We start from the raw sequence: 27,457 nt of genomic DNA, 5'->3' as shown, positions 1-27,457 counted from the left end.
AGTTTGATGAGTCAAACTTCAATCCTAGCATTGAAGACATGAAACTTAGTCCCGTCCCTATCCATGCCTCTAGCTTAAAATGCTGCTCACAACCAATGAGACTTATCTCTCTAACCTTCTTGTTACTGCTGACAAATCTACCGAATCCCTCTCTAAGCGCCCTATTAAATTGTCAACAGTACACGTAATGTACAGTGTCGTAGGTAGCCCCATCCTTGGTGCTGAAATGTAATCCCAAAGTAAAAACGTAAGCCGAACTTCGGAAGAGAATGCTATATTTTACTCTGACAAACTGAAAGTTCTGCCTGGTTTCTTTTCCAATGTCTCCTGTTTGCTTTGAAAACCCCTTTGATCGGCTATCTTACCACTTGTCATTTTGATATGTGCCTGATTTGTCACCACCAGAAACAAGGTGGCAAACAAGGGTTGAATTGACGGTGAGCTCGAATTCAGATCAAACTGATCGATATGAGATACATAGACTTTTACGAGTTCTATTAAATAGTTAGATGAATTCACATTTCAAATGAATTCACATTTGGTAAATAACACCTTGCATAAGAGTATGATAGTTTTCCAGTTAAAACAAGTTGACATATTTGAGTTTGACTACAAAAATGAAAGCATTTTGCGTCTATTAAATCTCCTTGCGTAAACTCTTCGCAATGCAGGAAAGGTCATGAAGAATGAACCGATTGAGCGCACCCTGAGTTTGCGTTACAGACTTCAAATGATAAGCTAACAACAATTAGCCTCATATCCCTTGATGTACCGCGCTCTACATCGCAAGCAGGAAAACAACGAAAGACGGGATTTATTTTTTTAGAAGACAAAGATTTTAACTTAAACGTTACATTATAGAAAATATGACCATATGATATTCCCCTTTGCATCAGCTTGATACGCTGGCCAGGGATGATGACTTTTCACCAGTATTCGTTTGTTTAATCTTATCCATCCGACATGCTACAATATACACGTACGCATAACACCATACATCTTTATTACCTGTTATTGGGGCTATATTAGGTCGCTTCCTTTTAGCAGAAGCTGTGTAACCTTGACCGTTTTTAGAACCGTGACATTGCTCAAATATTGATCTTGGGTGTTACTGGGTGTGTAACATTCCCTTCAAAACTCACCGCTCGTTTCAAGCTTCCTGGTGGTGTTTTTGTGTCCGTTACGTTCTAGATACTGTTTGCGTTCTTTGAGTATCACTTTGCATAATTCACTGGCTCTATATACCGTGAAAACAGAGCATTGTTTTCAAATCAAACATGTGTTGCCTCCCTGGCTCTTCAAACCCTGCACTCTTTGTACCACGTGACTCTTGTAGTAATGCATCTTCTTCTTGGACACTGATTGGTGGTTTTGATTCAATATTGACCAATCGAGATGCAGAGTTTTTCGCGCCACGTATCTGGAGGGCCGTCGTGCGCACGCGCACGGTGGGCCCCCGAAAAGGCGGACTGGCGAGGTGAACCCAAAATCTTTTGTTGTCATTCGGTAAGTACTCACGTAGTATTTCGCTACTTCCCGTCTTCATAGCGTAACATTTTTTCGCCATAATGAGTGTATTGTTTCGCTCAGTCATCCGTGGTCGGGCATGTGTGACTGTCATGGTGTTTTTGTTGACACCAGACGAACCCGCGGGCCTCGACGATTGAGGAGCAGCAGAGCGTGCCCAAGTGGGTACTGTCTCTGACAAATCCCGAGAAATGTTACTCACTCGCGCCAAAAAACGCCCATTGAGCGAGTCGCTGACCGAGATTGTGTATCTACAAGACCTTACAAGTATGTGTATTGTGTCGGGGGACACGCGATAGCACTCCAAATCATGTTCTACCTGAAGCACTTTCAAAAGACCCGAATAACGGGGGACGCGGTAGAGCCCTATCAGATTTCTGCGCGGGCCCTTTTTACTCCCTAGAGAGCCTGGCCAAAAACGGTCCATTCTCAGCCCGCCCAGGCAAGACCCGCTCCCAGATCTCTTATCCCGCTCAATGGCATAGTTTTGGGGTCTCCCAGGTTACGTAGGCTTTGTTGATTTTCCTTACCATATCCCAGTCGTACGCTAGCTATCAGTGTTTGTTATTACCCAGGTTATTTTGGTCTGCTTTCGATCGTTTTTCTCCTTGACGGGCGCGCGATCCGGCCGCGAGATGTGTTGTTTTCCTAAACAACGAATTTCCAATGAGGACCAGGCGCGCCACGCCAACGCCTTCATTCCCGCTCGTTTTCTCCAAGAAAACGGAACCAACAACCCGCGATTTCCCTTTGTTTACATTCCCAAGCCCGCGTTTTATGCTTCCACCCGCTCGTAACCTCACCAGTAATGGCAACATTTGTAGCAAATGGATCCACTGTAACAAAAGATTCCCCCGGTCTTCCCGCGTTTTTAGCGTGGGCCCCAGAATCTTCAGCGTTTCCCGCCCAAATGGCGTGACAAATAAAGAAATAAACAGGGGCGGGGGTCGCGGCCGTGCCCGGCTTCTCTGTGTATAACTTGAGCTGATGATCAACTTCAGACCCTTCTTCTCCGGCTGATAACAACAGTCTACTTACCAATGGAACAAAAGTGAACAAACGGGGACGCACTGGCCCCGATTCTCTCCCTCGCAGTGACAAAAGAATTGGCGGTTTATAACTTGATCAAGTGGAGGCTAAGCAACGATTCCGCCTTGTTGCTAGTAAAGCTGCAGCAGTGACCCAAGATTGAACCACAGGAGCCTGTGTGTGTGTGTGGTGGATGGCTTTGCCCCTGAGCCATTGCATTTGTCTGCCTTGTCTGTGCATTGAGATGTCCAAAGCAGCATAGTGCAATGGTGTCAGGGTCAGGGCTGAAGTCTACGAGTTCAAACAGCTAATCAGTGACCAAGACGTATCTGAGGATGTTTGGGGAAGAAATCTTCCCGCCCATACAGGATAGTTTTTACAGATTACTAGGATCCTTGTTTCGAAATGCTTTTTTAGAAATATTTATGACGTACCAGTTGTGCTAAGTGTTGACTCAATCATTGTTACTTAGAGACCTCTCCAAGACAGGTAACTAGGCTATGGAGTTGAGTGCACAAACTTAGAAGTCGAATAATCTATGTGGAAAAAAAACAGCTGATTCTGTCATTCTTTGCTTTTTTTGAGATGACTTATACACAGTGATTTTGTGTATGTGTGTGATAACCACTTTTGTATAAAATGCGTAGATGATAAAACAGGAATGCTTGACCTTTTCAATTGAAATGTTATCCAATCAATTGACTTAGCAGAGAGAGTTCCAACTTGTTATTTTAAACATGTTAAGTTCACAAGTAAATATATGTTACATACATTTCATGTTTCAAACCACTGCACAAGCAATTTCAGCTCAAACATGCATGATGTTGCGATGAATACAAAGGGACAAATTGAAAGTTCACTGCCATAATTATTAAGTCAGGCCTGGAATTCAGCACATTACATTCCGCTGTAGCTCTTGGTATAAACATAGTTTGTTTTATGTGATTCAGTCCTCTTGATTGAGATTTGGAAGGGTGCTAAGCAATGTAGTGGATAAGGTAACTTGAAAACCTGCAGCTTTTGCATGCATGCTCAGCTGTGTGTGTCGCCATTTCCCATGAACGTTGGTTGACAAAACGCCCGAACAGGGACAGTTCCCGACATGTTCATTAGACAATTTTGATAAACCTACATGAAGCTTCTCTTGATAGAAACACCCCATGTACAAATCCCCTGTCAGGGTCATCAACCTTTCTGTCCAGTTGTATTGACCAAGGGCTTACCCACAGATGTGTGTGTGCTGCAGGTAGTGTGTCGCTTGGGCAAACAGGGTTAATCCTGGGCACCCTGAAAAACAGGTGACCTCCTTGTCACAACAACTTTCAAAAGAGTATTTTCTACACACTATTTTGTCTCGCATCTTTCGCAACAGGAAGATGTAAAAATATTTTACTTCTATTTGCCTCAGTAGGTTCATGATTTCAGATGTTCATGGTGTTACAATTCCCAGCCCCAGATCTAGCCACAGAACCATGATGTTGACTCAGTCTTTTTCGGGGTTTGCTCTTTTCAAGTTGCCATGTTGGATACAAGTTAAAACTTGTTGTTTTGGGGAGCGGGGGAGCTGAAGTAGGACTTAATACATTCTGCAACATTGCAGGAAACTACATAATGTGAATGCAAAACAAAAACACTTTTCGAAAAATGCACACAAAAACTAAACTCTGCCCTTTTTTATTTGTCTGTCAAATGGCATTGTTTTCCCTGTGACATTATATATTCCCTGAATAACACCAGGACTATATGCGAGATTCATTAGTATGCAAGAGAAAGTACTTTGTATCCTTAAAAGGGCTTTCCCAGTTATACCTGATAAAATCTTGGCATGTTTCCAAAAAAGGTCTTACCTGACAACTGGAGTCACTTTTTTCCAATTTGCCATGTTTACACATGCCACTTGTTTTAGCAGCCAGCAAAATGCGTCCTTTGTTCTCTTGAACTTCATTTGCTCTGTGTCAAAGGCATGATATGAAAAGACTTGTGCATGCTGTCAATTATTACAGAAAGCCCAAGGCTAAGTTGGGAATGTGGTTTTGTTCAAGGTCAGGTTTGTGCTGAGTTTAAAAAAGCCCTCATCTATCAGACTGCAGAAACAGGAAATAAACAGCCAGGTTTGAAGATAAGAGCTGACCACATTGCCCAACCTTGACTTCCGGGAAAATCAATCAGGTTATACAGTAACCTGCTAGGGCTAAGGTTGGATTACCTTGACCAAATGGCGAGACACTTAACGATATTTGGCTCCTCTCTTGTGTTACAGACTCGGTTCCAGTTGTTTTGGTAAAAAATAGCTCCCGGCTAAATAAAAGCCAGGGTATGGAGCGGCTGGAAAACCACTTGCCTGCCTCATTGCTAAGCTTGCTATATATATGTTATAATGTAAGCTGTGGTCAATCTGGGGGAAGTGGCAGTGTCAAAGTGCCAAAATTGTATACAACAAAATCTGATGCCATTGTGTTGAAAAGATAAGCTAGAAGTATAATATAGCTACAAAATATGTCCAGAAAGGCTTCAGTTATAACAATATAAGTGACCAAAACAAGGTCAGACAGCTGCTTACAGTAGATTACCGCATACTAACCCATTGATCCTACATTCTCATCAGCTTAACTGCCATGTCGTCTATACAGACTGTCCCAGAAGTATTTGTTCCTATTGATTTTTTTGTGTGCTGGAGGAAGATGTTGACAGATATGCTGGGTAAGAAATATTGGTGCGGGGCATGCTGAGATGCATACATTTGTGTCCCAGAGGTTGGCCATTGTGTTGTGCCACATGTCAGAGTTCTTGACCATATGGCATGGGGCTTGACCCATGGTCTCCATCAAGGAACAAAATAAGCTGATGTATTTTTGTTGTTGCAGGGATAGAATATGACTGTCTCTCAAGTCAAGCAACACAATCCGCTAAGTTATACCAATAAACCCACCCACTTCATTCAAAACTTCTTCCTAGAAAAGCTAAATAAAAATGTTGAAGTTCAAAAATTTGACAAACCTGCCTCCATTCTCTTATCATTTTGGTCTAACTGCTAATTTTACTGAGGTATTCTTTAGGAGGTATTCTGTTATGCAGACATTTTTACGATATATCCAATCAGTGCATCACATAACATTCTCTTGGAATACAATCTGTACAAACTACTGAATACTGTACATGAGTGATTTGTAATGATTCAGTTGAACAGTGGAGACACATGAGAATAGCATTAAGTCATGACTAAGACTTGGTCAACAGTATCCATGTATTGATGTTGAGGTGTCTTCTATTGTTAGAAAGATGCGTCATGCGTCCTTTTTTGGATCTGTTTGGTCATACTGATTCAATTACTTGTTCCTCAAATTGTTATAAAAAAGAGTTTCAACAGTATTTTTAAAGGATGTGTAAAAGAACAATTAATGCAATTAGTTTTGCCTTTGTTATGACTAAATACGAGCATCTGTAGAAACAAGATATGTATCAGCCTGTGCTGCATGCAAAATTGTGTAAATACTTTGCCAAATGACCTATCATAGCAACTGGTGTAGTGTTTAGAAATGTAATGTGAATGCTTCTGAAACAGTGAACATGACAGATTAAAGATGAATTGTGTGATGAAGAGAAAATAGTTATTCTCAGTTTTCTTCGTAGCAAACAGCATTTCAACAATTCAACAACGACAAAAATTATGGACATAATAAGCTGTCTCTAAAACATTTTTAGTCAGGGATCCTGAATTTGAACTGCATGCACTTCTCCTACTTACTGCACTACAAAGACATGGCCACCAGGCATTCAATTGTGGCTAAGCACCCTGAACGCACTTGAAATCTGTATTGCTCCTCTGACTGCATTACCTACTCCAAACTTGAGTGGAGTATGTGATTTGATAACTGCCTGGCAATAACGCAATGCCACAAGAAGAGAGTTAATGCAGTGCACAGTACCCTTGTCGTACAGATTGTTATGCAAAGGTCATATAATAACGTTAGATACGCATGCATTGTGGAACAATACCACCTGAAACACCACCAGCAGAAGGTAGTGTCATAGCCAAAGTAATGGCCATAAGGAGAACAATAGATGGTGAGCTCCCAGAAAGAGACGATAGGTTATTGAAGGTAGAGAGCACTGCCCATTCAGCCACCTTGTCCACGGTTGCATTGTGTTGGTCTTTGTAACATGCGAACAAAGCAGCACTGTGCAACTGTGTAGATGGTTGGCCCGAGCTGCGGTGACCAGGTGCCCACAGATGTGGGAAGCAGTGCTCTCCTAACTGAGGTGAAACTTTCAAGAAATGTATTAGCAATATACATGTAAAGCGATGTTTATATTATATACATATTCTTAATAATGTTGAATAAGTATATGAATAAGCAGTAAAATCTGCCCAAGTGCAGGTACACAACAGATTTTATTTTGGTGACAGCAGTGAATTTAAAAAACTTTATTTACATTATTTTACAATGTATATAAATTGGAAACCAGTACCTGCCAAATATTTTGTATAATCTAGAAACCAGCATCTGTCAAATAGTACAAATACACTACAATTGTAATGGTAAAAATTATAGTATGTTACAGGTTATGCTTTGTTACTGTTTATGAACTGTTTTTCTCAACTTCCAAATTTAAGAGAAAAATGTTTCACCATACACTGATGATATAGCTTGGAGACTGCTTTGCTGATGAGCTTAAGGAGCTGTCTTCTAATTAAGGGCAAAGGATAGATACAAACAGTCAGTAATAATGACTACAAAGTAGGCTGTGATGGTGTAATCCTGTTCTATTCACTACTGGAACAATATGATATTGTCTACATGTTTGAGGCATTCAACAGTTTATGTACTGTAAATCTGGACATGTATGTGTGTTGGTTTTACATTTGTACTTTTCCTTTTTTTCCGGTGACCTCTCCACCTCGAAATGATCACACAGAATAATACAGATTTTCTGTCAGTAGTGCACTCAGTGTCCCATTCTGTAAACTCCAAACAATATGTACACCTCCCTGTCTACCCCCACCCACCCCCCCCCACTGCAAATGAATTTTTGGTATATTTATTTCTAATCCTTGGATTTCTCAGTACTCTACATGACAGCTACAAAGGCCCTGGAGCATATGTTCATGTGTGATGTATTTTTATCCCTGCACACTTGTGTCACAATGATTCCACAGCTCAACTATATGTACATGGTTGTAGAACTTACTAGAAGGAATTAAGCTCTTGATCCAACAATGACTTCTACCAACGTAGATGAACTTCATGGGAATACGTGTACATAAGTTATTAATCCCTGACCTTTTAACCACGGAACAACATCAGGTGTTCTGAGAGTTGCTTAATGTACAATACACTACATAAACATGTATATCTATTGTCTGTTTGTTTTGCTTGTCTGTGGTTTGAGACTGGCAAACTTGGGCAATGAAAGTGACACTGAACATCAACGATAAGGATACTAGTAACCTTTTTCTCTGTCTGCCATATAGTTATCATCATCATCATCATCATTTTCAATACTGCTCAGCCCGCCTTTCGTCGGATTATTAGCAGCTGCGCAAGTGTTAGTAACAGATGCAAACAAGAGGTAGAAAGGGGGCTGGACAATGACATGTGCAAGAACTGGACAAGTGAAACTTTTAGTGTTGTTAGTAATTATATATTTACATACCCCGGTATATACAAGGACGGGGGGCACCTCAATGCAGCGAAGCCCGTCGGAGAGGGACTCTGCCACACTACGCTCAAGTTCATTCCACTCTTTGATGGCACGAGGGAAGAACGAGAGCCTGTAGTAGTTGGTCTTACACGCGATGGTCTGCAGCTTGAAAGCATGATTAGTGCGGCAGGAGCATCGAGCTGCTGGGACGAGACTAGAGGTGTGGAGGACAGAGATGGTGTTGTGCAGGATTTTAAACATGGTGGTCAGCCTGGCTGTTTTGCGGCGATGGGAAAGTGGCTGCCATCCCAGATCAGCCACATAGTTTGGTCTATCTGTGAAGCAACTGTGATAGATGCAGGAATAAAGTTAAGTTTAAATGTACTCAAATCTCAATAGTCATTATACAACTTGGTGTCACACTTGCCATATCTCTCCAAACAATACCACTATATATTACCAGAAGCACAGTCTAGAAATAGATCAAAGTTGGAGGTAAAACTGAAAAGGAGGTCCTTCAGCTCTTGTGGAAGGTACTGCAGATTTGGCAATGTCACTCTCAACAGTCTTAATTGCCAAATGACTGGTGCAAGGGTTCTTCTTTGCCAGTTGTGTGTCATATTGTAGTGACCCCTGACCACTTCTACCCTCTGCATCCAAACACAAGGCAATGTTACAACTTCTAATTGTGATAGTATGAGATTGTTTTGGGAGGGAAATCTTTGTAGTTAGAGTGAAAAATGTTTGTGAATGATTCTATGTGCATAGTTTTATCAGTGTGCTGCCAAAAGAGGTGTTTGCTTGTTAATTGTACCATCTGCTAATGATTAGATGGAGTTGCCATGGGGATGTGTACAAACACATGTAAACACACTTGCCTCTGTCGTAATGTGCCGTTAACAAACGCTTGACCACTTCCCGTTTGCTTTGTTTCTTTCTTGCATCTGTGTTAGGGAGGTATTTTCTAACCATCAAGCTGCTGTATTGTTTTGGCTTCTTTTGTGCATCTTGTACGAATATGTGGAATGTTTTTTTGTCCTTGGTGAGACGACCAGTAAAAAGCAAACGTACCAGTTAAAAGACGGTACAGAAGAACCAAAGACTTCACATCTTCTTGAAGATAAAGCATTTGTTTTTGCTTGCTCAGTGAACCAAAAGAATATGGCTTCTCCACAAAATGCCTATTCTTTTGACTGCTTCTAGTTATATCACAGCTATTATAGGATACCTGTATTTTGTATCAAAAAAGGGGACTTAAAAATGTACAATCTGAGGGAGGGAGGGCGTGATGGATTCTTGCGCTGAAATATGCAAATGATCCTTTTTCTAAGCAGATGTACGTTTGCACTTGGTGATAATACATAATCAAGGAGAGCAATAGAGTTCAGAAAGCCAGACATCTTTTGGCAAGGAGCTCCTTGATCTATGATCTGAAAGCAGATGTATTTGGTGCAAAACCATGCTTTACTAACATGTCTAGGAAATATAATGTTGTAAGTAAATTTTAGTTAAAGAAATAGCTGACTCAGAAAGCAAGTGCACAATTCTCCATCACAGATTGCTCAACAAGCAGAGGTTCAGCTCCGGATTGTTTTTCTTAAGACGTTTTTGTCTGGCTTTCTATTTTGTCATTTTTCTTTCTTGTGAAAGCTCAACAAAAACACCTAAAAAGAGTGTCAAAACAAGCTGGAGCGGAACCTCTTCTTCGCACCTCTGACGTCTGCTTGGAACAGTCAGGGCTGTCTCCCTCTGTCCCGGGACGGAAATTTGCTTGTTGGGACGGAAAAAATCTCTACCTTGTCCGTCCCAAAATCTGAACTTCATGACATGAAATTGATGAAAATGTATCTTTGTAAGCTTAACATGACGAATTTCACAAGGAAATTCAACACATTGGCTCCCAAACAATGAGTGGGACAGAAAGATTAAAAGCTTGAGACAGCCCTGGCTCAGAGGTTAAAAGTTAAATTATGACAGGCAATGTTTTATAACATAAATGTTGTAACACACCCTCCATATGCCATGAAATATTATAAATCAAATTTCTGCATGATATTAATGATGTTCTGTTTATCTGTTCCCAAAGCACTCCTGTCTTTAGGCGAGGTAAAAAGTTCATTTGCATTTGTCCCAGATACTTGCCCACCACCATCAGCTATGGTGCTCCCAGGGGGTTGGTTCTGCTCAGTATGAAAATCTTCCACCCAAGATTGGAACAGTAGGATATGTATTGTAATGTATACAACACACCACTCTTCTTCTTAAATGTCTCCAGCTACTTTACTAGCAATGTCAGTTACCATTTAAATAGTTGTAAATTGCACTTTGATGGGTGGTACTGGTAGGAATGATGATGAGAAATGTTGAAAAATAATTTTCTATTTGAAGAAGAATTAGTCTTTGTTGATATCCACCACAAAGATTTATGTCAATCTGTGCTGTATGAAGCAACATCGGAAGATACGTTACAAAAAGCTCAGATATTTTGAGTTATATATGTGTAGTTTGTAAGGGAGAATTGTTGTGCTTCACAAGTGCTTGTTCTCTTCTGAATTAACAGAATAAATCAGTACAGCTTTTTGTGTCCATTGCCTTTGATTTTTGTTTGATGTATCCACACAAGCCTTGACAAACACAGGCACTCGTAAACATACCACATTTAATTCGTGAAGAGTTAAGTATTTATCCTGGAAAGGAAAGCAGCTCACAACTCCTTCAGCTTCTTTCATACCCAATTGATACCTGCATGGTCACCACAATTTCTCACCCACAGTCAGAGACCTCCAACAAACCCATTTACTATGGCATTAGGTGCTTCTTGAGCTATAGAGGATTTAGTCTTCGTGTTTGCTGACTAAGGTGGTAACATGTGATAAGGAAAACAATCTCTTCTGCAAAATTCTCGTTAGAAAGTGATCAAACATGTCCATAAAAGAACTGCATTATCTTGTAAGGGGTTTTGTTTTGCTGTTCTGCATTAGGGGAGGTGGGACAAACATCTATATTTTCAGATGTGAAAACCAAAGCCAAGAAGCATTGAAATTAAGAACATATTGTGTCCATTAATTTGATAGCACTTCATCAATGGAGAAAAACAGAAATGCTATCATTTAAATTATAGCAATGCAGGTAGGACAGGCCTTGTTAGCACCAGACCAAACAAGCACTACATTTGGACACCTCCAGAAGTTTTACTGTTTTACTTTTAGGGGACAGACCGAGGAGGATTACAGTGGGGTTGGATTAAACAAAGAACACGAAAAGCTTTTTGCACAAGCTTAAGCCAAGGGTAATGGTAATATATTTGCCCAAGAAAATTGTCAAGGAAAACTACTGTGACAAAACTGGAAGCCACACAAACTGTTCCTTTGAAAAAGGAGAAAATACCTTCCCCATAACAAGCCATGGTTTCTCCCTTATGGTCTAAGCCTGGTTCCCATTAGCATGGTCTGCCCACAAGAAAGAAAGACTTCCTTATAAGACAGGCAGATTTTATTTCATGCAGCTTGGAGTCAGCATGTTGTTTCAGAAAGGTCTGGTGCCGTGAAAGGGCTCCTTAGTGTTGGTAAATCCCTTGTGCCCTTGACCCTGAAACGGGTCAGCAGGGCTAGGTCTCCTTATGCAATACCAACACCACCAAATTACCCTGGTATGTTGGGTTCAGCAGATGTGAGGTATGCTAAATATCCTGACACTGAGGAAGTGAGTCAAGAGTCTGCACTTCCTGTATCTAGATCTTGGTTTTGTATTGAAAAATATCCAGATCAAGTCTCAGTGTTCTCATTTTCTACTAGTAAATCAGCAGGATAACCCAACATGAGGCCGAGAATATGGTTCTTGGTGTACATACAGTAGCATGCCTCAGGCCCTCTTTCCACTAGATGGCAACCATTGGGCAACCAAAATTGGATTTATGTGACTCTTGATTTTATGATTGCAATATGATGCACGATGGAAAGATATGATTAAAAGAAAAACGCAAAAAGTAGAAAACTCATCAATGAAATTCGCTGAGTGATCTGTCAATGTTAAGTCGCTCGGCAGTAACTGCCTCTAATGGAAAGGCAAAGGGTACAGAGTTTTCTTTATTCACAGCAAGGTGGAATTTATCTGCCAGCGTTTAAGGGAACTGATGAAACCATTCGCAGGGGTTAAGTAAGTATTCAGCCTGAGGCTATCCCAGCTTCACATGAAGGTTTTACCTGTCCTGTCCTGAAAGAAAACCTCTTGTCAATAAGCTGGATTATTTTCCATAGTAAACCAACCTCAAGTCAAATGACCTTGACTTTTCAAGCAGCATGTAACGTTACATACTTGGAGTGCCAGAACAGAATGAGTCAACTTCAAGGAGTGCCAGGTTTCCTTGCCATATGTAGCAAATTTTCCACAAGAGAAACCTTACAAAGGTATTATTGAAAGAAAGCCCATCAGTCAATACAAGGTTTGGCCTTGTCCTTCAGAAAAACAAACAATCTGCTCTAATTGATCATACAAAAACAGGAGTGGCCTGCCCTAAACCATCAAACAAAAACAGCAATTGTTTGACAAAATCTGTTGCACTGTGAAACTTGTACAATCCTATTGGTGACAAAGAGTAGTGGAATGTTACTGTATTTGTGCATAACCTTCCTTGAAAACAACCTTGAACTCAGTACTGGTAAGTTGTTGGTCGAGGACTAGACTCTAGAGACATCATCGACACATGTATGGTGCATCTGGCAACTTTCTGCTGGTGACAAACAATCCGTTTGTCCACTGATTTTACTCTGAAATTCTGTAAGAAAGGTTCTACGTGCAATAATATTGAATTTTTTATTATTGGTTTGGCATGAACACGTTGATACATGATCAGCCCAACTAGCAAATGGCTTTTTATAAGGGCCAACTCTGGATTTGTTTGGAATAAGCTACTTTTGCTGTATTGAAGAGAAAAAAAACATTTCAGGTTGACTTTGATACAGACATCCAGACCTTTTCATTTTCTCCTAATTTGTCCTAAATTTTGGTTTTACCAAGATACAATCCAGATAGTTTTACCTTTCCTCTGTTGCGCCCCTGTCTGGTACATTATTTTCAACAACTGCGCACAGTTTTCTTACAGCCACTAGGTGGCAGAACAGCAGTTGAGACCTGTTTGCTGGCCATAGTTGTTGGGAAAAAAGATGTCCAACAGGGCTGCAACAGAGGCTGGTTTTACCATCAAGGAGTCTACTAGTAGTCGACAAGTCGTGCCCCTTGGATTGGGACTCAGATCAGTCTGATGAACAACTGACTGTTGTATCTTTCATTTAGTCAGGGCTATCTCCAGCTTTGAAGTTTTCCCGTCCCACTCATTGTTCAGGAGCCAATGTTGTTGATTTTCATTGTTAAGTCTGGCGTTTTAAGCTGATGAAAATACCATTTAATCAGTTTCATGTCATGAAGTTCAAATCTTTGGACGGATGGGGTGAATGTTTTTCACTGCAGGCAAGTTTTTGTCCTGGGATGGAGAGATAGGTCCTGGACACAGCCCTGCATTTAGTCTCTCATGAAAGACAAAGTAGTCTATGTGTATAGACAGCCTGCATACAGTATCACTTCCCAAACAGCTGTGTCTTGATCGAATTTTCCCTTCCAGGCTAAAGAAGGTCAGATGAACCAAGAGATAACATGACCTAACCTTGACCCAAGAACATAGATATCGCTATCTGCCCTATCTTTGACTTTTTGTGTTGAATATATCTATGAATACATTTTTAAAGATCTCCTGACATTCTGAAGTTGCAGATGCAACACTTAAATTTCACCAGTAATATTGTATTTACAAAGTCATGAAGTCCTCGGTTGATTTCATGTTTTTGTCAAATTTGTGTTCTTTTAGATGATTTCATAGAGACACAATGAACATAGCTACATATTTTGAAATAGATATCCCTTGAATATGAAATCGAAATACATGAAGATTAGGTGAATGACAAGCAGAACATCAGACATATCTCTAATAACAGGCAAATACTTCATTTTAATATGCTAATGACGTGACTGGTCCCATCTGGAGAATGATACATGGATTTCAGGATGTCTGCACTGTATGGTCCGCTACATTGTTGAATCAACACTTTATACATGTAACAATATGTAACTGTTAGACATGTAACCAAGACACACATTTCTTTAGATTTCCTACAAGGAACTAAAGATGAAATTGGAAAGTTCCTGCATGGTAAAATGCTTAATTATACATTATGCATATAATTCTCCTGTGAAGTAGCTAGCTTAGAATTGTAAGTAAAGCTACTTCTTGAAGTTCTTTGCAGAAGTACAATGATCTGTAGCCATCTGTGAGTTTGATATAGAGTATTAAACTGTACATGTGTATTGATGTGCACTTCACAAAGATGGATGAAAGGAAGCATAGATGGCAAACCTTCCTCATTTGCTACCTTTGACCTACTTACTGGCAGGCCACAATCCCGTGGGATTCAGAAAGTGGGTCTCCCAAATCAAATTTGCAATTGCGGGTATTATCTTGAACTACCTGGGTGATAGATTGAGGCATAATGAATATTTTGGCGGCTTGAAAATGGGTCAGAAATACATTATGTAAACTGAAGAACATTGATAGAAGCGGTGCTTGCTGTATTGCAGGGAGCATAGCAGTTATATGTGTGTTTGTGATAGGCCTGGTCAGTTGGATATTAAGAAATGGGTAATGATAGCAAAAATGTGGTTTTCTGATGTCTTTTGTTGGGGTTGATAATTTCAAATAACCAGAAACAACTGTTCACCTTAAAAATGTTAAATCTACACCAGACAGATGAAAACCTCAACCCTGTGTCCAACAAAATTAATGATGTTGGGTGGCAACAGCAGAAACACATGAAGATGAAAGTTGACCTAGATACATGTACAAGGACAGGTTTCTAATTGGCCGAATCTACCAGGCTGTTTGCTGTTATGTTTGATGGTTTGCATTCTACATACCTCCAAAAATCATTCAATGATTCATTGTGAGCTTTACCAGGGTTTTGTGAGTTTTGCATTCGAATTTAGATGTCCAACTTAAGGTTTTTCCACAATATGGCTTACTGATGCCGTGACAAACTGCAGTTCACCATCTGGACGATAGGTGGTGTCTATAATGTGTATTAACAGCAGATCTAATTACCAATCTGTACAACATACATTTTGTAATTGCCCCAGGGCCTCTACGGTCACAGGTGAACAATGACTTCAGCAGGTTTATGCACATCATGGAAAGATTATGAATGATAAAGTGGTTCAAAGGTAATAATACACCGCTAGGAAATAATGTGAAATATATGTGATATAATGGCGCTCCATATCTATTACCACATTAAAGGATGCAATTGTCACCATTTTTAGGATGGAGCAAACACATATAAACTAAAGGCAATGGTGGAGTGTGGCCATGACTTAAGACAATGTTGGGCTTCTGCTAGTCTACTGGAAAATCAGACAAACCTCGTAAAGTTATCACTCCATATTGTTTGTGTTTCGGTTGCATAGACATTTGTTTTTATGACCATGTACTATTCACAAACAGTTACATCTGTTTTGGCATAGAGTTGCCTTCTAAACCCAATATAACAAATGATTCACAACTCAAGTTTCAAATTATGTGGTTGTGATATAGAATAGATTGAAACCGTGTCATAAACTGTTTTTACAGTTCCATGATGGCGGAAAAGCAGAAGTTGATTGAGCAGATGGAGTCGGGGGAACAGAAAGCCGGCATCACCACTCCTGCCAACCCCACCACTGACCTGGCCATGATGGCTGCCTGTCCAGACACCTTCGACCTGTTCAAGGACTACGTGACCATGGGTGTGGAGGTTGGGATGGTGGACTTGGAGGAGAAGGATGAATGTGGGATGACAGCTTTGCACTGGGCTGTTGTTTACGAACGGGTACTCAAACAATTACTTAATACTTGTGGTGCATGAATTCTTTGGTAGTAAATTAGGTAAAGCATAGTGCTTTTTCAATAGCTAGTAGAGCAGTGCAGCCTCACCATGGCTCATGATTTTCAGTGAAGCACAGTACTAAGTAAGTGTGTAGGGTAGTGCAACATTTCTTTAAAGCTTGATCAAAACCTGGCTATTACTTTTAGACATGCTTGTACTCCTCTTACCATTGCTATGAATGATGTATTTCCTGTAGTTTGTGAGCTGGTTTGTGAGTGTGCAGGTTATTCCCGACCTCTTGTTCTGTGCTTTCTTAGCTGGACTCAGTAAGGCTGCTGATACAGAAAGGAGCCGTTGTAGACCAAAAAGACATGCTCGGCTTCACTCCTCTTTTCTACTGCACAGGTATCCTCTTTTGTGATCATCTGCCTTCCCTGTATTCATACCTGTCTGTCCTCAAATTAACCTGTCTGTCCTCAAATTAACCTGTCTTTTTATGCCCAATCACTACATTTACTTGTTGCTTGTAAAACTATTGTTTTTGAGTTAGCCATATGTGTTTCACCAAGCATTAAATTAATGTAATGTAAGTGGAACCTGGAGGGTTGATAATGTTACAACTGAGACATTGAACGGAGTGCCTGCATTTATATTGTACATGTATGATCTAGATACGCACTACAACAAGGTTACATCTTAGTAGAGGATAAGTATTATATTTTGTACTACATTTAAATTCAGGAAGCAATATTTTCGAAGCACAGGAACTTGTGATATCCAGCGGAAGGTAGGACAGGAAAGTTGACATTGGCCAACTTACAAACTTGTCATAAGGTCACCCAATACAAAAGCACTTTTGCTACTTATACTTTCAGCATTTCGAGGACAGTGTGTAAGCTAGAGTCTGAACTTCATGGTAGATCCAGGACATGTGATGATTCACGTTCCTGACTGTTGTGTGGTTGTACCCAGGGAGGAAGCCCAATGTGGATGTCGCCAGGATACTAATAGAGGAAGGAAAGGCTGATGTCAACGCCAGGACAAACACACTCTCCACACCTCTGCATGGAGCTGCTCTGCAAGGAAATCATGGTGAAATATCTCCTACTAGCTGTTACATATATCTTAAACCCAGTCCTTAGATCTGTTCCCATTGTTTGCCGATTTCAGTGTTAAGGGTGAAGTGGACTATTGGCCATGCATGGTTATCACACAGCACAGAAATGGATAGACTGATGAGTTTGTGAGCTCTAGATGACATTTTCGACAGTAATACACACAGTGTTCTCTCAATCATTGATCATCTCACGATTTTTAGAACCTAACTGTGTTCACACGTCATAAGCTCAATTAGATATGTAGCAAACAGTAAGTTTTCAGGCAACAAATATGTGCGGCAATCTGTCAATTTTTAGATCAAACTACCTTCTAGTGATCAGCAAATACGGCACAGGCTCATTGGTTGTGTGACAGGGGCTTTAATAACGTTTTCAATAATGTTTATCCCTGGATGAAAATTTGACTATTTTTTTCAGACTGCCTGAAGCTGCTGCTGAAGCATGGTGCTGACCCAAACATCCATGACGAGGAGGGCACCAGTTCCCTGGATCTGTGTAGGAACGATGACACCACCAAGGCTCTGCTCTACAAACACAGTAGCCACAAGGAGTCTGCCAAGGAGAAGGCTGGTCAGTGATTGGATACAGTCAAAACTGCCCAAGAAGACCATTGGTCTGGTCTACGTAGACATGTGGTCAGGATTCTTAATTCTGAAAGGGAAAAATTATCCAAGGGATCACCAAAAAGGAGTCACATTGACCAGGTGGTACTCATTACAAGGTTTTCACTTGCACAAGTCTGACTGTATTACAGTTGTATATCATTATTCAATCATTGACTGAATTTTAGATAAAGTCCTCTTAAAAGATAGTTGAACCAGACAAAAATGACTACCCAATTATTTAAGGCTTTCTACCACAATACATTGTTGAAAGCCTTTATATCCCTGTAAGTTGTTTCAAGCTAAAAGGAGATCCTCTATGAATCCTGCAAATGCAGATATTCAGGCAGGGTTTCAATTTATCATTCAATCAATAGAAATGAGACACTAGTATGACAGTATCTTTACATTTGATAATGCTACAGTCCTGCTGATTTCCCAGTCCGTTTGCAAGGTTCAATAATAGAGTGATTGATGTTGCTCATATACTGTACCAATGTACCACATGCAAACCTAAATTGGCTAACCTTGGCCCACTGCCCTACACAATGGCTCGTTACAACACAGGTGTTCAGTAGAAGGTTGCAGTGTTGAGCCAGCAGTACTGTACACATGATGAAGGCTGACAGTGTTTACTGTTTATGTAGGTGCCTGTTGCTCCTGGTGCAACAGTCCTGGTACCAACCTGAAGAGATGTGCTCGCTGCCATGTCAAGTTCTACTGTAGTAAGGAGTGTCAGGCTAAAGACTGGAAGGAAGGTGGCCACAAGCATGAGTGTAAAGGTGGGTCATGGTCATGGTATCTAGTTCTGATGTAAAAAATGATTGTGTGTGTTTGTGGTTATGTATATCCAAGCAGATACTAAACCCTGCGTCCTTAGGATTTATTTGTGTGTCTATCTCTGTGTTGGTAGTTTTTGACAAAAACTGGAACTGATTAGATTTTGGAGGCCCCTGGCAGATTTCCAAGATACTACAGTGGAACTTCGGATTTTGATATCTCTTGTTTCGGACAAACTATGGTCATAATCTATGGGTGATAGATAGCTCTTGTGCCTGGGAAAAAGTGACACAGGTTTGACCCCTCTAGTTTGTCATGAAATAAACTTTTATTGTGGTATTTTTCACAGCTTTTTTGCACACAACATCTGACATAAACATCTTCCTACAGGGTATGTTGTAGCTGTGCCAATAGAACAGGCAATACCAGGTGGCTACATAACTACCCTTAGTAATGTCAGGACAGCCCAACGTCCTACATTCTCCATCCACATGAACAGCAGTGATACAGCAGCCTCAAACATCTCAAGGAACCAGAAATACCTCAAGAAGAAGCAGTTCATAGTCAAGGTGCAGGCACCCATTGGTATGTATTGTTGTTCCTCAAGACGAGTAAATGCACAGAAGGTAATGTTAGCTCTTGTAGTCCCCTTGTTTCATAAATCATACCCAGAAAAGATAATGACTCCTTTCTCCATTTCACATGTTGTCCTTGGAACGACCCTTACACTCAGTAGAATCATTATTGTCTGCCACTCTTAAGACATAAAAGCTGTGGGGCACAACACTGACCTGTAATATCAAAGGTAGATGGATTAAAAAGTCATCAAGAACTCCTGTTTGCAGAGTGTTTGGCCATTACAAAGGTCTGTTGGGAGAAGATGCCATTTGGACAAAAGAGAATTCACTTGAAAAAGGCACTCAACTTGTGTGCTGCCTTAATCTAGTTCTGCAAGAATGAGGGATGACATGTCTTCTGTGGTATACAGTGCATTTGAGATCTGTACTACATGTGTGCATACCAGTGTTGGAAAAACTTTCTTTACCAAAAAAATCTGAATAGAGGAAAAGAAACCTTTACTTTTTCATAAACACGTCTGACTGTTTTTCTTGGTATTTTCCAGGGGGCCATGACACACAGGAGGCTATCATGGTGTACAATGAGGACAAGAGTGCCCATGGCATGATTCTGTCCTCACAGCCAGGTGAGTCAAATAGGTGTATTGGTGGTGTTTACACAGTCCATGAAATGGCTTCTGCAAGTATTTGTTCTTCAACTTGACTCCTACAACTGTCTCTGCATGTGATTTGCAAAACGCTTTCTCCTGTCCTCATGCACTCCCAGATCCCAAGGTGGTGTGAAACATTTACTAGTGAGTCTTTGTTTTGCATTTGGTACTGTGCTATATTAAAGTACAAGTGATTTCAGTACTTAACTCCTTTATGAGCATGCACATAGGGTGCCAATATTAGGCAAGTGAAAAATTTACTACAACCATGCTTTGTGTGTATAGTGTACAGTCTTTGTTTTGTATTTGGTACAGTGCAACGTCTAAATACAACTATATTTGTAGTTTCAGTACTTGGCACATTTATGTACATCCACTCGGACTGCCATGATTTGGCGGGTGGACAATATTGCAACAGCCCTGCTTTGTGTGAAAGTGGTGCCATATTTCCTCGGTAGACACGCTGTAATGATATATACTATATCTAACCTCTGGAATGTCAAAGAGAGAGGTCCTGATGGGGCCAAAGGCCTTCCGGTAGGAAATAAATTTTCCCATGGCCTTGTCTTAAGAAATAACCACAGACCTGTTCCCAGTATCACAAGTCCTTTGAGGAATCAGTTATGAAACTCTAGACCTAACAAGCATGACAGGCAGCTGCTAAAGGTGAGATAACCCAATTGCCCAGCCCTCCCTGGGGACCAGGTTTCCTTAAGATCCATGACCCTGTCTGACCTCACCACAAGACTTATGACAAGATCCTTGACCTACATACTGGATTATGCACACAGAATCTTATTCATGCGTCTTCCCTGGGGAGACAGAGCGCTCCTGGTGTTATGAATATGCTCAGACACATCCAATTTCATGCATTCCTGACTTTACTGGCACAGATCTAGATAAGCTGTGTCTGGAAATGCAAACATGCTTGCGCTTGTTAAAAAGTGTTGAATGGTGTATGAACAAAAGCAATGGTAAAGTAAGTAACTGTTAACCGTGGTAGTGTCAGATCTAAATTTAAACTTTACTGCCCCCACCGCAGGCAAACAGATGGGTTATATGATTGGTCCATTTAGCCAGTCATATGATTTAGCCAGCCACATCAGAAGTCACAAGAGAACTCCAGAGGCGCACAGATAGTCTTCCGAGACTGGACTGCCAAAGAAGAAGAAGAAAAAGATGATGGAATTTTAAGAAATGACATAATACATAACAGAAAGCTTAAAGACATATGAGAGGTGTAACATTAATGCTAGTGAACTGGGGGCTATAAAAACATATCCTTACCACTACATTCTAAGTCAAAGAATTGTTAACTTATGTCAAGGAGACTGATTTGTTTTTGCATGTTTCTAAACTGAATGTTTAGTCATAGTGCCTCGGAAGAAGCAACAACTATGTGGTCTTGTAATAATTATTTATGTTTTCGTTATAGGCTATGCAGATATAAGGAGGAAGGTGGAGAGAGAAGGATGGATGAACTGTAAGGCCTTCTTCTGGGCAGAGCTGTCCGACAAAGTGGAGGGAGGAGTCAATGTCTTCCATGGCAAGTGCGCCCCCTGGCAGCAGTGGTGAGAACTGCAGATGCATGAAGAGTCGGTTCCTGTTTCATTCCTTGATGAAGATGAAAGAGTTAATTTCAGGGGAAGCAGCTTTTCTATATAAACCAGCATTCCAAATTTATAAATTACTGCTTGTTCCCATGCTTCAGTTTGCAATACTGCAAGCTTCAAGCAGTTTTTGGTGCATTTTTTGTTTCACCTTGAGTTTTGTTTGACTAGATTTATGTGATGCAAAGTATGGTAAATGTGTAAGACTATCGCAAGTCGCAACCAATCAGAAGTCCCTTGTATATGAGTGGTCAAAGTTCATGAAAAAAATATTTTGTTACTGCTATCTATCATATGAATAAGTACTACTTGTAAGTTACAAGAAATAGTGTGAATTAGAGGAAAGATTTTGATAATGATATTTCTGATATGAGAAGTTTGCTAGATGATCACTCAGAGAAATTTGATTGGGAAACAATCATCCAGAGATACTAAGAAAGATGCAAAGTATTTATCATGCAAAGTATTTTTGATACAGAACGGAGCTTAAGGGACTTTATTTTTTCATATTTGTCTTTGTTTTAAAAAAAAGGAAGATGGCAAATACTAGAGGTGTTCTAACAACTAAAAAGTACTTTGTGAACACCTTTGTTGTTATTTTAGTTGTTTTTGTTTATCTGTAGTACATTTATATGGTAAGAAAAGAGACAAAGGAATACCTGTTTTGTTTTCTTGACCCAACATTGTTGAAATTAAACTATTGATGACAAGCATATTCTGTATGGCAAGTTTTTTGGGGGGTTGATTCTGGAGGAAATGACAGCTTCCAGTGTTAGTTTCACCATATGGAGAAATGAGTGTTGCTGCAAAGTAGAGAAAGAGTTCCTAAAAGAGTCATGTATAAATGTTGAATATATGCATGTGGAAGACAGTGCTGAAAAAGACACTACCCCCAAATTTCCACATTCAACAGGATTTATGTATGGTAAGTTATCAAAGGGAAAACCGTCAGCATTGCAATGTACGATTTACCAATCTGGGGTCTGCTTTGAGCACAAATACCAATAACTACAAGCAGGAGACCTACATATCATTAGAGAACTAAACATGTTCACCCAGAAGCTCATTAAATGTCAACTACATAACCCTGTTCCTGGCCACCCTGGCAGTGAAGTAAACACAAGCACAAATAATACAGGAGTACAAATGTATGGGACATTCTTTTATGTCAAAGTAAACGTCATGGTAACTTATACGTACATGGACTCTTAACATGGCCCATGCGCACGCTCTTAAATTGTCTTACTAGAGACTTTCGAAAGCTGCTTCAGATGTGCTTAACATTATTGCAGTTCAATGCATATTTTCACTCAAGTAGCTACTTTTACTTTTGTGTTGCTTGGTTACAGAACAAGTGACTTCACAAAGGCGGCTTGGCGCTATTTTGGCACACTATGACAGGTGCAAGTATATGTGCTTACTATATGCACAGGTTCGTGCCATTCCTTTCTCTCTGTATAATTCGTAGACTGTACAACTGAATATTACCAACCATTTAACTTGGAAACGAGTTGGAACACACATCAGACTGGTCAATAGGTCTTCAGTGCGAAGGATTTTCCATTGTTTAAGGCATCACAGAGTATGTCAGTCCTGACGATAACCTTCTTGTTTTCATCATTTTTATTCTTGGCAATGGTAAGCGACGTTCTTAATTTCCTCAAGGCATCCTCCCTACATGTCATGATTTACTGTTAGTTAGTCTTATTCGAGGCTCCGCTACTTGACGAGAGAGGTCCTTGTGAAGACATGCCGGCGTGCAAGTTTTGGAACGTACGTTTGGTTTTGTGTCCTTTCTTCTTCTTCAGCGACTCTTCTGTCTTTTCCTTTATCAAAGTCTCGACCCTTCTCAGCTGCGCCTGGAGATACCTAACCTTTTCCTCGGCCTCCTCTCTGGCCTCCTCGCGGGCCTTTCTCTCCACCTCTTCTCGGGCCTGTCTCTCAGCTTCCTCTCGGGCGTGTTTCTCAGCTTCCTCTCGGGCCTGTCTCTCGGCCTCTTCCCGGGCTTTTCTCTCAGCCTCCTCCCGGGCCTTCCTCTCCGATTCTTCCTTAGCTTTTCTCTCTGCTTCTTCCCGTGCTAGTCTTGCCTCTTCTTCCGCTCGTTGCTTGGCTTTTTGTTTCTTCGTTCTTTCATTCTCTCGTCGTTTTCGCTCCCGCGCATCTCTCTCTGCTCTCTCCCTCCTCCTCCGCTCCTCTCGCGCCTTCTTCTCTCTTTCCTTTCGTTCCCTCTCTTCCAGTTCCCTGAGTTCTTTTTCCATTCTTTCCTTCTCCTCCTGTTCGTGTTTCATTCTCTCCTCTTGTCGCTTCCTCTCTGACTCTTCTATCCGTTTCATCTTGTCGATTTCAGCTTGTCTTTTAGCCTCCTCCAAACGTTTAATTTCTTCTAACTCTTTCCGTTCCTTCTCTTCCGTTCTTTTCCTTTCCTCTGCTTCTCTGCGTTCCCTTTCCTCAGCTTCCCGCCATAATCTGGCGTGCTCCCGCAGGTCGTCTGTGGTGGTTGCCTTGGATACGCCGTTCCGCGCCTGTTGTATCCTTTGATGATAGATGTTCCTAATTTCCAGCTCCTTTTCGCGCTCACGTATTCTCAACCTAATCTTCTCACATTCCTCCTCCATTATCGTCACAGATTCTCTAGTTTCCTTGTGTTTGACTACCTCTGCCACGTACCTCTTCCTGCCGAAGTTGGTCGCCGCCTCTATCTCATTCTCCAGAGTGGACAGTTTCTGAGTTGTCCTGAGTAACCTGTCCTCGGCACTGGCTAGCTTCCTCTGCCCTTCCTCCATCCCCGGCAGTTGTTTCTCGATGAGCTGTTCCAAGCGGCTGACCTCGCTGTTAGTCTCCCACAGCTGCTGGCTCTTCTCGCTGATCTCCTTGTCCAGGTCACGTCCCTTGTTCTCCTCCCTGATTTCTCCTCGTAACTCTCTGACATCGTCTTTGTGTTGCTTCATCATGCTGGCGAAGTATTTGTCGGGCGACTCAAAATTAGTCAGAGCTGACTTTTGTTTCTTTAATACTCCTCTCAAGAGCTCGTTCTCGTGGTCTACGTCGATTATTTTCCCGCTCAAGTACTTCACCTGGCTCTTCAAGTCCGTTATTTTCACAGCCCTCTCCTGCAGAAGGCGTTGGACGACTTCAGGTGGGTGGGTTTGGGGCCTGGGCTTGTCGGCTCGTCCCTCCTTTTTCCTGGTTTTCTGCAGCTTATATGGCTGGTGAGCTTGTCCTTTGGCACTCAACACTTTGAAGGATTTCCTGCCGTCGCCAGTGGTTCCTACGTTCGCGACATCGGCCGTGGTCTCGTCCTCTGACTGGTTACGCGACGCAGACGACATGCTGGAACTCTCCTCGGTAACCGTCTCGATGTAGTCTGACTGGCTGCCCGATTTCAGCTTCTGCAGTCGGAGGGACTCGGGTTTCTTCGGCGGTGTCGACTTCGTTCCGGTCGGACGGGTTCCCAGGTACCGAACCACCCTCGGCTTCTGGCGTGACGTCATCGTCCGAGTGCTCTCAAGATGTTGTGTCTGCCTGAATGTTGCTCAATTTTCCTTCCACCTTTTGATCACCTGGTACTTGCCTCACAACGTGTCCCAGGTCCAGAATATTTTAGAAGAATATTCTCCACACTTTATCTGAAGCGTCCATTGGAAGCCCGATGCCTCCATGCACGGTCCTCACTGCAAACAGACAAGCAAGGAGGTTATCGGTTTGTACATTTGTTTCAGGAATATTAATAGACTAAAGAGAATAAATAACTTTAAGTAACTGCTTGAGTAACTGTCATTTGGCATATATTATTACCTGGATGTCTAACCTTCATAAACGTATTTAAAATGGGTTTGTTCTGCACAACTGACTGTATCCGTCTGGAATGTTTTGATAATCCTTTATTCCCTTGTGAAGTAAAAAGGTTTTTGCAAACACGTACGTTCCACCTAGTACCGCCGTACAACAGGATTACGCTTCATATTTGGCTAAAGCACTACACGTATTTGTTTTGTAGTGTAAGTCCACTCTGTATAGACTGCTGTTGCAGGCGATATATAACCAAGCCAAAGCAAACATAACTTAGTGGAAAACTTGAATGAGCTGCCCTCAATTTTCCGGCCCATAACAGTGAAAAAGAAACAAACGGAAGTAAAGTTGTGACGCTAATGCCTCAGAGTGGAACGGCTAAGAGCCTCTTCTCTTTTGTGACTAAGAGCACCGGCTCATAAACAATGGCGTTACCAGCTCATGTCAAGGGCCCTCTTATAGAAATTGCAAGTCTTATGCATATTTTAGGTGATTTCAAAGCAAATATGTTGACTTCGATTGTTTCTCCATCTCCTTTTGAACGTTTTAACCTGTGTTCTCACCATAGTGGAAAATAAAACATCTAAGCAACGTATGAAGGCGAATCAGGGCATCCATCTTCTTGCAGATTGGTCTAAGCATTGCTGAGTCGAAAAATAAATTTCGAACGTTGTCTTCTTTTGACAAAATATGTCGCTATTTTTCTCCAATTTACAGTTGAATAACATTTGGTGGAATCAAACATATCATGTTTGCCTGCACTGCGTACTTAGTCCATTCAAACGTCACTGAAGAACGTTTGCACACTTGTCTTCAACAGGCTAACACTTTCCCGACTTGGTGAAGCGTGGTTAGAACCTGCCTTAAAAGTACCAAAAAGATCCGACAAACACGCTTCAATAACATACCGTTATCCACGCTGAGATACGATTATACCATTCTACACATATCGACGACTGGCGTGTATTTAATGGATAATAATGACCCACAAATCGGTCTTTTGTTGTGTTAACGCTATGAATGGACGTACCTTGAATAATGTACCGCATAATCCGATGAGAACATTGGATCGTGAAGCCAAATCTTTGTTAGTGGTTAGCGCCAGGCCCGTAGCGAAGGTACTGTAACCATGTTATCGTCATACGGAGATAGAATAGTAATGTTGAAGATCTGTGCAGGGCGACCACCAGCGTCGCTATCAACAAGCCACCATTTTGACTCTTTAAGTGCGGAGGTTCTGAGAGGGGTCTAGGTGCATCTGGATTGTCATCAAACATGCCCCGTAAGAAATACTAACGTTAAATGTATACTAGATGACATTGCACACTGCGGCGACGCTGCATAGTAACGTAATATACGCAACTTTAAATATGGTATTATTCTTAGCAAAAAACTTTCCAAAGTATCGCACCGCCACCCTAGCTACCGAATGCTCGGCTTCGAGATCGAGAACATCCCCTCTCAACTTGGGTCAACCATAAACCCCCTTTAGAGCCCGATATTTCCGGTTCCTGTCTGGTCCTCTGTGCCAGAGTAAAAGCCCTCTACCTGCTGACCCGTGTGTGGAGGACCATGACGTGGCCCTATCCAAACACAACCTTTGTTTCGAGCTGTCGGCCCGTTGTTTGATTCCGTGACGTTTCCCTAACATAACCCAGTAACGGCGAACGGCTTTACCAAATTGATGATTGAGTGATTCCTGTGGACCAATAAACACGCCTAATGCCACAATCATGGTAGAGGTGCTTACCGCCACAGGTATGCCTCACTTCGCCATTGGCAGTGAGGCTGAAAACAGCAGGTAATGTTCCTATTGCATGCTGTAGTTTTCTCAGTATGTCAAATTTAATCCATCGTTGACATTGCTAATGGTATTTTAGAGGCAGGATTGGGACTTGTGTATTTGTATAAAGCACCTCTGAGTGCCATATTCAATGAATTACCATTCTTCAAGTTGAGTTGTTCAATATACCAAAATACCCCCATTGAATAGGGCGTCTTCTAACAGACAAGTCACCAGGGGTCGTTGCCTCTTTTTCTTTCGTTTTTGTAGACAGACATTTTAGGACGCTTGGCTGTGCAAACGACAGCTTTGAACCAATGAGAGCATTTGAAAGACTCGGTGAAAAATAATAAACAAGCTCAAGTTTGCTAGCACTGTTCAGTGATCCATTGCGACTCGTCTGAAAATACCTATGTTGAAAGCGCCAGAGGTTGTTCACCC

General features: G+C 41.3%; 2 protein-coding genes across 2 annotated transcripts; one reads left to right on the top strand and one right to left on the bottom strand.

Annotated features, from left to right (window-relative positions):
- Positions 1-1,383: 1,383 nt before the first annotated feature.
- On the top strand, positions 1,384-22,157 carry LOC136433632 (uncharacterized). The gene is made up of 9 exons (XM_066426039.1): positions 1,384-1,506; positions 15,872-16,109; positions 16,424-16,511; positions 17,079-17,198; positions 17,642-17,794; positions 18,474-18,608; positions 18,997-19,191; positions 19,730-19,810; positions 21,270-22,157. Exons 2-9 carry the CDS (start codon positions 15,876-15,878, stop codon positions 21,407-21,409), a joined length of 1,146 nt encoding a protein of 381 aa, XP_066282136.1. The 5' UTR covers positions 1,384-1,506; positions 15,872-15,875; the 3' UTR covers positions 21,410-22,157.
- Positions 22,158-22,593: 436 nt separating this feature from the next.
- Positions 22,594-26,461, bottom strand: LOC136433617 (golgin subfamily A member 6-like protein 6). The gene is made up of 2 exons (XM_066426014.1): positions 26,264-26,461; positions 22,594-25,115 (listed from the first exon to the last, which is right to left on the bottom strand). The coding sequence occupies exon 2, from the start codon at positions 24,933-24,935 to the stop codon at positions 23,139-23,141; it is 1,797 nt and encodes a 598-aa protein (XP_066282111.1). The 5' UTR covers positions 24,936-25,115; positions 26,264-26,461; the 3' UTR covers positions 22,594-23,138.
- Between the last annotated feature and the right edge of the window lie 996 nt (positions 26,462-27,457).

This window comes from Branchiostoma lanceolatum, chromosome 1 (assembly GCF_035083965.1).
Source record: "Branchiostoma lanceolatum isolate klBraLanc5 chromosome 1, klBraLanc5.hap2, whole genome shotgun sequence".
NCBI classification, from domain to species: domain Eukaryota; kingdom Metazoa; phylum Chordata; class Leptocardii; order Amphioxiformes; family Branchiostomatidae; genus Branchiostoma; species Branchiostoma lanceolatum.
Note: the sequence above shows the minus strand (reverse complement) of the source record. Positions and strands in the feature narration are given on the sequence as shown.